The 16,210-nt window shown below is 32.0% G+C and overlaps 1 protein-coding gene across 1 annotated transcript; it reads left to right on the top strand.

The window, feature by feature from the left end:
* The first annotated feature begins 2,090 nt into the window (after nucleotides 1-2,090).
* LOC133675185 (protein BOBBER 1-like) lies at nucleotides 2,091-4,895 on the top strand. Its single transcript, XM_062096473.1, has 6 exons — nucleotides 2,091-2,575; nucleotides 3,625-3,797; nucleotides 3,908-3,956; nucleotides 4,129-4,295; nucleotides 4,468-4,551; nucleotides 4,678-4,895. Exons 1-6 carry the CDS (start codon nucleotides 2,200-2,202, stop codon nucleotides 4,714-4,716), a joined length of 888 nt encoding a protein of 295 aa, XP_061952457.1. The 5' UTR covers nucleotides 2,091-2,199; the 3' UTR covers nucleotides 4,717-4,895.
* Nucleotides 4,896-16,210: the final 11,315 nt, after the last annotated feature.

Below are 16,210 nucleotides of genomic sequence, written 5' to 3' on the forward strand. Positions count from 1 at the left end.
TTTCTGTCACTTTTGTTTTTCATACTATTTAAACTAATTGCTCGAGACTTTGGTTTTTTATTAGCCTCTTTTTTTTATTCTCGGGCACAACACACACATATACATATACATGTATATACATGTACATGTGTATATATATAACAACTTCTCTGTTAAGGAAGTGGTTTCTTTCTTATGAAGGAGAAGAAAAGAAAAAGGATAAAAGTTAGAAAGACGACGTTAATTGCAGTCCTCCTATTGAAAAGCATATTCATAAAAGCAAATATAAATTACAGCTATGGATCTTGAAGGAGAAGACTCCTTATTTATCAGTCGACTTTAAAGTGTGTTTGACTCGTCATTTATCATTCGACTTTATTGTCGTGCATGTCTCGCTGCAAAACCATAATTATTAAACTCGGTTTAGGGTTGACCCGGCCAAGAGACCGGGTCTCGAGTTTCATGGATCAAACCAGGTCAACTCGAATCAACCCGAAAAAATTAAAAAAAAATTAAATTTTTAATATTTCATATGAAAGAATTCATATAAATATAGATTATATATATTATTAAGTTTAAAAGAATATTTTAAAAAGTTTTTTATTCCACATTAAAAAGATATTATGTTAAGCTTTTAAGTTAAAGTATTTAAACTAAAAATATTTTTTATCCCACATTGAAAAAACATAACTTTTTTCATGGGAACATAGAGTATATATATAAAAGGACTTCAAATCCTACATTGAAAAGATACTATGTTGTCCTTTTAAGTTGAAATATTTAAACCAAAAGGTTTTTTATCCCATATTGAAAAAACATGATTTTTTTCTTGGGAACATAGAGTATGTATACTAATGAGTTTCAAATCCCACATCGAAAAAACATAACTTTTTTCATGGGAACATGGAGTATATATATAAAAGGGTTTCAAATCCCACATTGAAAAGATACCATGTTATCCTTTTAAGTTGAAGTATTTAAACCAAAAGGTTTTTTTTACCCCACATTGAAAAAACATAACTTTTTTCATGGGAACATAGAGTATATATATCAATGGGTTTCAAATCTCACATTTGAAAAAAAAAAAACCGAGTCTCATCCGAGTTCGCCCGGGTCGACCTGCCGGGTCACTCGGGTTTGGCCGGGCTATTGCCACAGCCGGTCTTTTATTAAACCCGGACCGGTCCAGCCACCGGGTCGACAAGGTCCCAGGTCGACCTGCCAGACCGGGTTTAATAACAGTGTGCGGAACATGAAATTGCATAATAAAAAATAAAGAAAATGATAAATTATAATAATTTTTTAATTTTTTTTATTTGCTCAAAATGTCAATATCTTAAGAAAGCGTTTGGGAACGCGGTGTGCAAACCGCGTTCCCAAAAAAAATCAATTTTTTTTTGTTAAAATTTAATATGATTTGTATGTTTTGAATCGTTTTGATGTGTTGATGTCAAAAATGATTTTTAAAAAATAAAAAAAATCATTGGTATACATTTCGGCAGGAAAAATTATTTGAAAAGCAACCGCTACCACACCGCCAAACATAATCTAAAAGTTTTTGTACTATTGAAGGCATTTCATGTATAAAAAGGATTGTTGTAATATTTTTTTTAAAAAAATAAATTGAATAGAGTTTTTAAAATTTCAAACTTTTAAATTGTGATAATGTAACTTTAGAATTCTTTGATAAAGATAAAAAAGAAGAAGAAGAAGAAGAAGATAAAGACGGAGGGGAATATTAAACAGTCAGGTTTTAGTATTAAAGTTAAAAATTAATAATAATAATAATATAATATCGATAACTAAACTAAATTTATAATATCACCACATGGTCCCTTGATTTATTACATTTGATCAAATAAAACACTCTACTTTGAATTGAATTACTGGTTCTCTCTCAATCAAGGATTTTCTGACCCTCTTCATCTAATTCCATGGAAAATCAAATGGTCGAAAACTAGAAATAGTCTAACAGAGATGCTGATTTGACTTAATTTAAATAAAGTTATTGATGTCATCAAATGTACAAAGTTTAGGGACCTAATTGGAGTTTTAGCATGGCGAAGTAATAATAAAATGTTCTAGAACTCTCTATAAAACTCCTCGCAGGTCTCCCCGTCTTCACTCCTTTAAAACATCCTCGAGCAAGAACCCAAGGACACCTCAACTCACGCCCACCGAGCCAGCTCAGTTCAAGAAAGAGACGAAAACAACCCAAAAATGGCGATAATCTCTGATTACGAAGAAGACCAAACAGACACAAAACCATCATCATCATCCCGTACCCCTCCCAAAACGTCGACGTTTACTGCAACATTTGATCCACAAAACCCCATGAGGATTGTGGAGGGAGTTCTTGATTTCCTGGGGAAAGAGAGTGATTTTCTCGAGAAGGAGACGGCGGAGAAGGAGATCTTTGCGGTGGTGAAGAAGGCAGTGGAGGAGGCGAAGAGGAAGAAGGCGGAGGAGGAGGCGAAGGTGAAGGCGGCGGAGGAGGCGAAGGTGAAGGCGCAGAGTAAGAGGTTGAAGGTGGAGAAGGAGAAGGAGAAGAAGGAGAAAATGGACGAAAACGAGAACAAAGAGGAGAGTGCAAAGGGTAAATGAGAAAAGTGTTTTGTTTAATTTTGTGTTTCCTGTTTTTTTTTTGAGCTGTTCTGATTTTTTGGTTGGTTTTATGTGTTTGAAGTTTGGAAATTTTTGATTTTCTGGTTTGTGTGAATTAGTAGAAGATTGAAGGTGATTGAAATTTAGGAGAACATTTTGGCTTGGAGGGTAAAGTCTGAAATGTTTTTGTGATTTTTCAAATGGGGTTTAACATTTTGAAGGTTTTTTTATACCCTTCTCTTAGAGGGGTTGTTTGTGTTATGACTGTAATGTCTTTTGGTGTTCTTGATTGTTTAGGAAGTTGAGAATTGAAGAGCAAAAGACTAGTTTCTGAACCATTTGTATCTTCAAGTGTCTCTGGTTGCTGGAAAAGAGGAGTGGACATTTACTGCAATCTAACTTAATTGAAGTAGTGAATTGTTCAATTCTGTTGTCTGTGGATCATTTTGGTGGTGTTGGTTGTGAAATTGTTCTGTGGATACTTAGTAGTTTGGCTTGTGATGCTTTATTTGTGATTAGATGATATTTTGTTGAACATGCAAGGGTTAAGGTACCAATTTTTGTTTTTGCTCTAGATTTTGGATAAAGATTTAAACATTATGCATTGAGAGCCGTATAGGATGATGAAAGTGACCGTTTATAATGGATGGGTTGTAGTTGGTGAAAATGTTTGATAGATATTGTAATACGAGTTTGTTGATAAATCAACATGACTGCAGATTTTCTTGCAACCCAACTGTATGTTTCATGCAATACTTGATGAAAATCTACACATACGTGTAGTCTGTAGCTTTGAGTTTATTCTGTAGTTCTATGTAGCTTTTGCATGAATGACAGGATGCATGCTGCAATCAGATTCGTAAGTTAGTATGTGCACCCAATTGGAGATGAGGCATTTAATTAGTTGCTTAGAATATCTATGACTTCCATTCTAAATGCAGATGGCATATTCATTACTTATATCTTTGAAGTTTGAAGGAAAGGTGTTCGTTGCATGCTTTACTTACTTTTCCATTGCTGCTTGTTGTTTCTAATGGGCAGTTCCAAATAATGGCAACGGGCTTGATCTGGAGAAATATTCCTGGACACAGACCTTGCAAGAGGTTAATGTACAAATTCCAGTTCCTTCTGGAACTAAATCAAGATTTGTCATATGTGACATCAAGAAAAACCATCTAAAAGTTGGACTCAAGGGCCAGCCTCCAATAGTTGAGGTAAGTTTGCTCACAAATGTGTGTTCTTTTATGAAATTTACCGTAGTGAGCTATCTTCAGTTTGCTCAGGTGGTTTTCTCTTCTAAATTTTTGCTCTCAAATACTTGTAGGGAGAGCTCTATAAGCCCATCAAGGTTGATGATTGCTATTGGAGCATAGGTATGGTAACTACAACCAGTCATTGAATTTCAAATGGAATTATTTGGAAATTCTTAGCAAATACTGGAATGTGTAAATAATTGAGCATTTTCTTTCATTGCATTATTTGCTCTTTGTTTCCTCGTCAAGAGCCATTTGTTAAATGTTAGTTATTCTTCATATATTTCTTCAGAGGACCAGAATACCATCTCAATCCTTTTGACAAAGCATGACCAAATGGATTGGTGGAAGTCTTTGGTGAAAGGAGATCCTGAAATTGATACTCAGAAAGTGGAGCCTGAAAACAGCAAACTATCTGACCTTGATTCTGAAACACGGCAGACTGTTGAAAAGATGATGGTAAATTTTTGTGCCATTTCCCCTTCTTGATCATGTTGAGTTTGCCCACCTTGATTAACTGAGTTAGGTCCTTATAGCTGCTTAATTTGGCATGGCATCTGGTTGTGTTTGTCCATAATTCTACGTTTTACTTGGTTATTGTGATGTCTGATTTCCTTTTTCCTCTGTTCAGTTTGATCAGAGACAGAAGTCTATGGGGCTTCCAACCAGTGATGAGATGCAGAAACAGGAGATTCTGAAGAAGTTCATGTCTGAGGTGAAACCACAACCCTCTTGAACAGTCTTCCCTCTCTTCAAAACATTTGCATCCCTGGTTTTTTACTTCACCTCTCGCATCATCACTTCATTAGCTAATCTGTCATTTGTTTTCGATTTGTTGCAGCATCCCGAGATGGATTTCTCAAGGGCAAAGATAGCATAAAATAAAATGGGAATGTTTGATTTCGTGGCTGATGTTTAGAAAACTGGCCAAGGTGTCTATTTTGATCTAGATTTTCTTCTTGGTGAGCTTGAATGGTTGGACCATGTTAAATAGTTTAACATTTCCCTTTTCATGGGATTGGAGTGGTTGATTGGAATATATTTATAGTTGGTTTTGAAGTTTTCGTTGAAGCTTAAAAATCTTGATAGACAAGCTTTTTGCAAAACCAGATGTGTGAACGCATCCCCCTTTGCACAAGCATGCATGACTAACAGGACGTTCTGGACTCTTGTTCCTCCTGTCTTGCATGACATGGGTTTGGAATCTGGAGTGTTGCTCTATTTCCCGTTAACCCACCACCTTTATGGTAGCTGCATGGTCAACAAAAACATTTGACAATGAATGGGCTTTTAGGGTATTTTCGCTTATTTCAAAAATAAAATGGCAAAATAGTAATAGATTGGCATAAATTTTTAGAAATAGATAAGAAAGGGTAGAGAATAGAGATAAAAAAGAAAGAAAAAGGATATTTGAAGCATACCGAGATTTTGATTGAATGTTTTCAAGGAAGGTTATTAATGAACAGAGTAAGTTATATTTTCTGCACAAAGTCAAGTGAGTTGTTTACCATTTGTGACCGCTACGCTTAATGCTGATGATTTCATTAGGCTCGTTAGATTCATATTTTTTGAGATTTTTTTATGGTATATGTTATATTTTAGTGGATGTTGCAACACGTGTCATATATATACAATGAAAAATTAGAGTCGTCGCTATTTAGGTACGAAAAGAAACTAGAAAATCTAAAATTAAATATTAATTTTAGATATTTAGATAAGAGATTAATTATACTTAAAGAAAAAATAATGATATTTTTTTAAAAAATTATTTCTTACAAAAAATTATTTGTGTTTTTTTAATTTTAAACATTTTAGAAAATGATATCAATTTTTTAAAATAAAAGACTTGTCGAAGATGCTAACCTTAAGTCTTAAAAAAGATTTTTCGTTGAAATTGCTAAAAGTGAACATAATTTGTATTTGATTTTAAAATCTAGCTTAAAAAATATCACATGTAAGTTGTTAAAAATAGGCATTAAACCCGTATCAATGATGATAATTGAGCTTTATACCTGTATCTATGATGGAAATTGGGTTTTGGACCCGATGAGTGATGAAAATGGGTTTTGACCTTTTTATTTTTTATTTATTTTGTAAATTGTGGATTTTTATCTTTTTTAAAAAAACAACATGATGTTTTAAAAAATTTTCTGGTATGTAGGCCCAATGGCCAATTTATTTGGACAAACTTGTTATTAAATCTAAATATGTTTGAAAAATATATATATATTTTTATTTTTTATGAAAATGCTAAAATGTAAAATGTATTTTTGGTTTTTTTTTCTTCTAAAGGAACACACTAATTTTTTTTTTTACAACGATAGAATATGCAAAAATTGATTTATTTTCTGGAAAGAATCGGCCGTGATGCACACAAAGTATTGGATCATATAAACTTTATGTTATTTTATTTTTCTATTATTTATTTTATTAGACATGAGTATGCTTATCTCAAACCCTCGAGTACAACCCATAAAACAAGGTTAGCCGAAAACCCATAAAAACCAACAGCCCGAAGCCGAAGCCTATGAGCACCAGTCTAGACAGACCAAAAAAAGAAAAAGAAAAACAGAGAGAGGCCTTGCTTAAACAAATAAAAACATTGGCCCATGCTTCTTTCTGGGACAAAAATGGATCAAAGGATTATACTTTGCAGCCATAAAAACCTTTGCCGACGCTCCATGCCATGCAACCAGCAGTGACATTTTTGCTATTTCTCTCAAAATCATATTTCAACTTTCAATTTCTTGAAAAACAGAGAGAGGACTCTCAATTAAATTAAATTATGCCATGCAACCACCAGTGACATTTTTTTCAATTTCCTCTTTAATTGAAACCTCAATTACGGCCCAAGAATTTTCAAACTCAATTTTTGATCCTATCTTCAACCCTAGCTATATATATATATATATTGTATTTTTTTTCATTTTTATGATTTTCAAGCCTTTTTTTATAAAACAAGAAACTAACAAAATGATTAAAATTAACTAAAATTACTGAAAAAATATATTTTTAAAATTTTTCTAATTATACAATATGTAGGGTTGTCAAAATTTGATTATGATAGTACTAATAATATTGTAATTAGAGCTTTTGTGTGCTTTTAAGATGTTATTTTTTTTCTTATTGTAATTGCTCATTTGTTTTTCAATAAAGAATAAAGAATATGACCCGCTCTGGTCATTGTTTATGAGTTTTTTTACTTATTATAAAATATTATTAAAATATCTCATTGCATGTATTAATTTTTTATTGATCAATTAAGAAATATATAAAGACTCATTTATTTTAAATTTATTTTATTTTTTTATGTAAAAATAAAATAAAAATAACATATGATAAAATTTGAACAACTATTTCCTTGGTACGAAGCCCTGCCCGTATCAGACAGCTGAGGAATACCATCAATATTGCCATTAGAATTGAAACTCATCTCTGGTAAGGAATTTGAACTATTGAATATGTAAGTATTCTTCTACGTTGTTCATCAGCATGAATGTGATGTCATCACGGTTGCCAATGGAGATACATGCATCTTGTTGTTCTTGGTGCTGAAAATCTAAAATCTTCAACCTGCTTGTAGAGGGGACAGGATAATCGTCTTCTTGCTCAAGGAGGAGTGTTGACGAGACCATATATGATTCTCCTTAGACCTCACTTGGTGGCGCTGCCATTGTTCGAAGGCGATCAGGGCTGGTTTTGTTTTCTTGACTTCTCCATAGGCTGTTTTTGTAACCAAACATCAACTGAATGAGAAGATGAAACAGTGTAGCCTCTTCTTTCTTTACAAACAGCGAATGTCAACATCCTGCCCTAGCAGGTACGCATGGATCCTCTTTTTCGTTTTTTTTTACATCAATAATACGGTTCGAGTTATTCTCTTTCTAGAGAGTTCATAATGCATTAGCTACATATTGAAGAAAGTGAAGTTCCGAGGATGTGCTTGGAATTACACAGGGAACATGGAAACAACAATTGTCGATCTAAGGGTTAAATTATATCCTTGATTCTTTAATAGTAGAGTCCTTCCCAAACGCATTAGAGAGGGCCAAGACCCCATATAGCAAAAGCAATGATACCATCTGTCATGATCAATTTAAGCACCAGAGTAGCTCCACAAAGAGCATCATCAAGGCCATATGGCTGCATATTTCAGAACAGGAAAAAAAAAATTAACCTCCCCATGTACCCGTTTCAGAGGAGGAAAAGAAGTTTGTGCAGGTGGTTGATCTTGCTCTCACAAAATAGGAATTGTCATATTTTTTTTCCTTTGACTCAGGAAATGATCCCTAGGGTGGCTATATATAAAAGAAAACCATGTTACCATCTTTTGTTCTCTCTCCCTTTTGTTTTACTAACAACGCCGTCGTCTACCCCAGGCAGTCCCTCGTCCAGTAAAGCGATCCTGCCAGCAGCTCCCCGTATTTCCCTTGCGTCGTCTGCAGACGGTCCTAGCAGGTACTTGATTTCTCATTCAACTTGAGCATAGTTTTTTTTTTCCCTGATAGAAAGCTTTACTGTATCAATAACTGAGTCAAAATTCACCACCTAAATTCACAGCAGACGGGATTTTGTATTTCCTCAAAGGTAGGCAATAGAATCAATTTTTCTTTGAATTTCCTTAGAGATTTAAGCACAGTTTTGTAACCAAGGGTGTACCTTTCACTCTCCATCACTGAAGCCAATCTATTATCAATGCTCTTACTTGTCTTCTTAGTTTTCTTGATTGCAACTATTTATTGATAAACTTTAGCAGCTTTGGCGGTGGTGTACAGAGCACTGCAATGACAGGATGATTTGTAAATTGTTACATATTTTATCTTGGCAAATAACTCAGCAAGATCATTGTTAAAGTCTTGATTAGATAATTTACCTATGCGTCTTTATTCAAGTAAATTTCAACCATACTTTAAACCAACCTCATCTTCCTAGGATTTTTTTTTTAATTTCAACCACTCAGGTCTTTATCAATGATATATTATTTTATTAGTTGATATTTATTTATAATATCTTGTATTTTACAATAAAATATTTTTAAATATCTCATATTGTGTGTCAATTTTTTATTATGAATAAATATACCGAAATATATTTATTTTTATATTATTTATTTCAAATTTATTTTATTTTTTTATATAAAAACAAAATAAAAATAATTAATACATGCACAAATTTTAATTGGCTATTTTTTTTTCTACGGGGTGGATAGATGGAGGGGGCATGAGATGCTTCTTTCATTTGGTTGAGTGGACAGAAAAATATTTGCGTTAGCTTCTTATTAATTATCCCGTTTGGGAACGCGACTGCGGCTGCATTCTTAAAAAATTTGAATTTTTTTTTTGTTAAAATTTAATATAATTTATATGTTTTGGATCATTTTGATGTGCTGATGTCAAAAATAATTTTTAAAAAATAAAAAAACATTGTAAGCATGTATTTTGGCACGAAAAGTTATTTGAAAAGCATCCGCAATTATACTGTCAAACACGCTATCGCGTTTTTACACACATATAAATATATATATATATATATATATATATATATATATATATATATATATATATATATATATGCTAGACTGCTAGTGCATATAGCTAGATTTAACCAGTCAGAAATCACAACTCACCACACCTTTCTCAGAAAATTTACTGTGGGATCTTTCGTTTTCATCCCATCTTTTTATTCACCCTCTCCTCTTTTCTTTCTTCCTTATGGACGATAGGGCCAGTATTTGGTCATCTAGCCAAAAAAACAACTTTCTAATTAATGCGAAAGAAGAATTCTGGCTGTTTATATATATATATAGACAGACACACACACATACATAGAGAGAGAGAGAGAGAGGAACTCCAGTGTGCATGGTGTCACCATTTTGTAGATTACATTTTACAGATGTTCCTTCTTTTATATTGGAGAATTTGGTAAAGGACTGGGCACTATTCATGCTATTCTTTTAAAAGTAAATATTGGCAAGCATGGTAAATTTTACACTGTTTTCTGTAGTTATCATTGGATTTACAAATGTCATGGTCATTTTTATTCCCTCAATTTTGGAATACAAAGGCTTTCACTACATTAATTTCTTTTTTTAAAAAATATTTTTAAGATGAAAACTGTTTGCTGGGTTTTTAAACTAAGCAATGGAGCATGTATACATGAAGACAGATGATGTAGAAGCTGATGTCATTAAGGCAAAAGTAGTTGTCTTGCAAGACAATGAAGAACTCTTTTGGTTGACCGTGGAGGAAGAGGGTGCTGTCTCCTTGGTGGGAAGCCCACCGGTGTAATAATGAAGGAAAAGAGCGACAAATTTGAAAGTTTAAACGAAGCAAACACTTCGCTTTCAAAACTATAACATGATGGTATAAACCCAACCCAAGTCCTTCGCAACATGCCCCTTTCCATACAAAGGTTATGGACCATATATAATGTTGTCCCATCTAGGTTTTCTTAGCCTAGGGTTGGTAGGTCTTTAAGGCCTTGTTCATATCAGAAGAAGGCGCTTTCTTGAGAGAGAGATTTTTGTAGTTTTGTGCAACAGTATGAGTATGACATAGTGTTCATCTGTGAACAATCTCTCTGTATAAGATTCTGTATTCCTTGATAATGAAACCCTACATCTATTTTAGCTGTGTAACCATGCTCCGAAATCGATCTTCACATACTTTATGGGATTGTGGTGCGCACCAATGTGAAGGCTCTCCAAGAGTGCAGATGGAGTATAAGCTCAAGATGAGCAACAATGGTAGAAAAGTTAGTGAGGAGAGAGAGAGAGAGAGAGAGAGAGAGAGAGAGAGAGAGAGTACGGTTCCCTGAACTTCAGGCTCATCTCTAACGCATCATTTCAAACTATGTTACAATGCATATATAGCCAACAACAATCCTATCCTTCTGGACCACTCTAGTTGTGTATAGACAACGATCATTTAGTCAAGAGTATGATATTTTTTTAAAATTTTTTTATTTTTAATATCAATATATTAAAAAACACAAAAAAATAATTTGAAGTAAAAAAAATAAAAAATTTAATTTTTTTAAAATATTTTTGAAATGAAAAAACAAATGAACTGTATCTCCGAACTCATAACATATTGATGTTATAGATATCTTTCCTCAATATTTGTGAAAATGACAGGTTAGAACTGCACCATGTTCGATACCCTTCCACGATAAATCTTATATTTTTAGTAACATTTGATGTGATTTTCTCTTTTATTTTATTTTTTATCAATAGGACTCTTCGAATAGACTCATTATATAAATATTAATAATTATTAAGTTTTTCCTTCTTTCACTTATAGACTTTTGCGATCCACTTGTCATGGTGGATTTTATTAATGTGTTTGAAATATTGTAAGAAGCATCGATGGTGCCAAGAATTTAGAGCGGCAATGGAGGCTGATCTAAACGTTGGAGTCATCTTCGAAGCAAGAAGGTCCTCTGTTTTTTGAGATCGCAAAGTAATTGGGATCCTTACTAGCAGGCTTAAGGGTGGGTTATATTATATTATACACCAAAACCCATAGTAAAGAGACTGAAAGTATTGACATTATCGAATCTGATTAACCTGTTTAAACTCAATTCAAATTTGATTTAGTAAGCATTAAAAGATAAAACACTTTTGTTTCAATAAAAAGATTGGCTTGTGTTGATCTAGTGACTCAAGAGCTAATCCAATACTCTTGATTTTTTCTGGTTCAATTCTTAAAATGAATGGTCTTTTATCATCGACCCGACTACTCGAACCATGCATTACCCTGGGAACTAACAAGAGAAATAGAAAATGAGCACATGCAAGCAATGGTGGCTCATTGAAAACATAGAATCGGCTATGTATAGCAAGTGCATGATTAGTTTAATATGGAGTTAATCCGGATGAAATTAACAAAATATAACATTTAATTTTGTATCACAAGTTATCTAATGGATACCATGATCAAAATATAGCAAAAAGGAGCTCTCACGCAAACAAGAGATTAATACCCAGTTTGAAATTAAAGTTAGATTATTAGATTTAGCTACTGGGATTCTGAAGACAAGGATGGACTTTGTTCTTGAATTTAGTCTGGTAGAAGATATAAATCACGAATTAGGTAGATTAATAATTTAGATATTAATCCGAGTTAATGTTAAATAATATTATTTGAAAATTATTTGAAAAAGCTAACATGATATCCATTTAAAAAAAAAAAATTCACAAGATCAAATCAATTCTTATTCAAATTTTAAACCCAATCCATATCAAATCTTGGATAGATCAGATTATTCAAATCTAATCAAGTTTAATAACGCTATCATATTCCTTCCTCTAGTGAGTGGCGTAATTTCCCTTACGAAAACTACAGGTACCTATCAAAGCTTTTAGATTATTTTTTTTCAAAGCAGTCCATAAAAAACATCATTGTCGAACAATTTTTTTTTTTTTTTGCTATCAGAGTCTGTTGTGAGCTGTGATATATTGCAAAAACAGGAGTTTTACAATATTTTGATCCACTATAATTAATAATTGGTGATGTTTGGGGTGTGATAAGCTTTTTCTCTTATTAAACTTGGATTAGCATTTGTAAATCATATCAAGTTTGACCAGTCAATGGCTTAGCTATTATAATCTACTATATATTGCACCGCAATTTGCTGCGGGTCTAATTAAAAAAAAAATGAATATAATAAAAAAAATTTAGAGAATAGAAAATTATTCAATATTATTATTAAAATTAACTTAATAGATGAATCTTAAAATCTATAAATCTTACTCTTTAAGTAAACTGTGTGTAAGTTACTTCAATGTAATTTAGTCTATTTAATTAATCTAAATGCAACTCGACGAGCTTGTATAAAAAATCTTAGAATAAAATTAAAAAAATAAATTTAAATTGGAAAAAAAATTCTCAACCTAAATCTTTATTTAATCTGGATTTAAAACTATATCGTGTGAAATTTTTCTAAATGATTCAATTAATTTGACTTGTATAAAAGTAAATAAGTTAATAGATAAAAAATTTTGAGTATGAAATTGACACGACAAAAACTTTTCTAACCCGACTTCTTATTTATCCCATATTTAATTTTAAATCATTCAGAAATTGATTCGATATTATGCAAACAATTTAGTCAATCCAAACAAATCCGGAACAATCATTGAAATTTTTTGAAAAATAAACTAAAAGAAAAGAAAAGAAAAGAAAGGATAAGAATACTTTATTCTAGTCAAGTATTGACGCTACTACCGAGTAAGTTGAGGTAATTATCTCGAACCATTTTTTTCAGTAAGATATTTTTCTAAGTCAGTTTCATGGGCGACACATGGCTGATGGCATGCACTTCAATGCCCTTTAACCAAGCAAGTTGATGTATAATTAAGACCTAACAATGGTAAAAGATAAGGAATATAATTTATCATTTATGGGCCTTAATTATGCCTATAATGTGATTTTATATTTCCATAAATGTGTGTTAATGTGATATTATCATTGCAAACACCACATTAAATGGTTAATTAACCCAAGAAACCATAATTCTTTCTCCTTTTTTTTATTTGTTTGTTTAAGGATTTCCTCATCTTGTAGAGTATTTAATGTATATAGAACAGGAGATACTTTTATGGAAAGTACTTTAATATATAGTCTAGAAGTGATCAGATATCCTTACAATTGGACTCATTATCTATATATCTAATCTCTTGGAAGATAGCTACATGTCACGAACAATGTTATGATTCTTTTTGGGATATGATAATTCTACACTTTGAATTCGTTCAAGTTGTTTATCTATATAGCGATAAACAAGATCAACTTATCGCTGGTTTGATAATTTTTAAAAATAATTTTTTATATTTATATATTAAAATTATAAAAAGAAACACTTAAAAAATCAATTTAATATTTTTTATTAAAAAATATTTTAAAAAACAAAAACTATGATGTATTCGAGTGCATACACACATCAGTAAAGAAATCATGCGTGTGCTTTCTATCCAAGTAGCAAAGCTACGAGTTACTCCTTAGTAGCTAGCTAGGGTTTCCATGAAAGACGAAATGATATTTTATTTATTTATGCAAAGCAAAACTGGGGTACTATCAACTTTTGAAATAATATAGAATTTAACAAGTGGCAACAAAAGGATAATTGTTGTCACCTGGAATAGAAACTCAAACGGCTTTATCGCTCGATGATGGCATGAAAAAAAAGGTATTTATCACCAAAATAGAGCCACATCGAGTTTTATTTACAAATAAAAATGAATTTATAATTAAAATATGATATTTATTATATTTATTTTTATTTCATAGAATTATTGGCATAAAACTCAGATTAATTAATTTACAAGTCAGTCTGATAACTCGAATTGATCCGGTTAAATTAACTTGGTCAATTTAATAGAGTAGTTTGTCACATAGATGAATAATTTTAATTTAAAAAAAGAACTATGCTGTTTTATTTTTTAAAAATCAAAGCAATATTATTTTGTTTTTTTATAATAATATGATATAAGCCAAGTAAGAAACTCGTTATTTTATCCCGACAAACATGGAGTGATTGGATATGATATGCCATATCTTGTTGCTTATAGTAATTAAGTAGAGAGAGAAGCCATGTCGCAGTTCATCACGCACCAATTATTAGACAATTCCAATGTGAAACGGCAAGCAACTTGCTCCCTCAATAAAATTAATCCCTCCTTTTTTTTATTTTTTTTTATTATCGTCGGGTGTCCGGATCAGCTTGCACATATCACGACTATTCTCCATAGCTCACTGAGCATCCTGCAAGCCCAGTGAACAAGTAAAGCACCGCGAGGGTGACAGACGTGCACATAGAGGATCGAACTCGGGACGGGGACATAACAAGTCACACGATTGACCACTGAGCCAGACCCTCAAGTGCTGCTCCCTCCTTTCTTAAAAGTCCAAGTGGATCCCAACTAGCTACACTGGTGACTGAACAATTTCTTCGTCTAAATGAAACCTCCAAAACCTGAATTTTAACTTATTAGCAGGAGGGCTGAAAACGAGAGGCACATATCCACACATTCTAGCAGGATTGGATTCCAAGCCAGCAAGAAATAAATTGTAGTTCGGTTCGGGTCTGGCGTTGTGATTTAATCGTGTTTTTGAATTATTATTTTTATTATTTTAAAATCGTTTTAATGTCAGTGGCTAATCATGTAAAGTTAAATTAGGCGTGATTTGATTGACTCGTGACTAAGCTTGGAAATAATAGTTAACCCTAAGCCATGTTACCTAGCTAGCCGTAAAAGCCAAAAGAAGAAGAAGACGGCTATGATATTAAAGAATTAATTTCTTTATTCATGATAAGAATCTCGAAGATATTTTTCTGACCACATAATATTAAAACAATAAGTCTTTTTATATGTTTAATTCTAAAATTCGAACTTAATAACGAAAGCAAAGTATCTTGACCAACTGATCTACTCGTTTTAATTTGCATGCTTGAACAACAATACAACATATATATGTCGACCCAGTCCAGCTTCAAAATGAGTTTGTAGTCTGTGAATTGCTATATAATCCTTGTACTTTTAGCAAAATAATTCATTCATTTCCTTGATTTGAAAAAACCTAAAATTGATTTCTTATATTTTCATATTTAATTGTAACTTAATTTCTTTCATTGTTTTTTCTTGACGATTTAATTATTGAGCATAGATTTTCCATGATTATATTCTGGGTTGGTACGTAGACGTCTAGTTTGTTCTTGAAAAATAATGTAAAATAAGAAAAAAATAAAAATGAATTTGTAAAGAATGCATAAAGCATGGAGTTTCGTATAGCTTAGAACTTGTATGACCTTCAATGGCTAATAAGAGTAGCTCTAGCTTTGTATTACTTCGAATAACGTTAGCTTTCTTACTTGATTTTAGATGTATTTATATACTAGATATTAAAAAAATATTATCTTAAAAAATTAAATCATCGTGAATTGTGTAATGCTTGTAATTTGATGAAGATGAAGATGACAATATTCTCCTAAAAATTAAGTAAATTGTTTGTTGGTATGCCATGCATGCAAGGGTAAACCTACAAAACGGGTTATAGGTAGCACGACAATCTAAATTTAAACTTTTCTTAAGATCTTTGGTCTAATTTTAATACCCTCAAATTTTTAGTTAGCCCTCTCGGACTCTTAAAATTCATATATCATACAAATTAGCACACCAAATCTTAATTTTCTGGTTAAAGATGTTGGTAATGGATAGTATCATTAATAATAATAATAAAAAGAGTGTCTACTATGTATAGAAACTATTATTTTCAATATTCACACATAAAAATATACAGAAAGTTTGTGTGTGTCTCATGAAAAGCAACAAATACATAGAAACATATGTCGGACCAGATTACACAGCCCAAGAC

The sequence above is a fragment of the Populus nigra genome, chromosome 16, assembly GCF_951802175.1.
Source record: "Populus nigra chromosome 16, ddPopNigr1.1, whole genome shotgun sequence".
NCBI classification, from domain to species: Eukaryota; Viridiplantae; Streptophyta; class Magnoliopsida; order Malpighiales; family Salicaceae; genus Populus; species Populus nigra.

Excerpts from the sequence above, each read along its gene's own strand:
- LOC133675185 (XM_062096473.1), top strand. The coding sequence starts at position 2,200 with ATGGCGATAATCTCTGATTACGAAGAAGACCAAACAGACACAAAACCA. Across the intron at positions 2,576-3,624 it reads CAAAGAGGAGAGTGCAAAGG|TTCCAAATAATGGCAACGGG; the intron begins GTAAATGAGAAA and ends TCTAATGGGCAG. Across the intron at positions 3,798-3,907 it reads GCCAGCCTCCAATAGTTGAG|GGAGAGCTCTATAAGCCCAT; the intron begins GTAAGTTTGCTC and ends AAATACTTGTAG.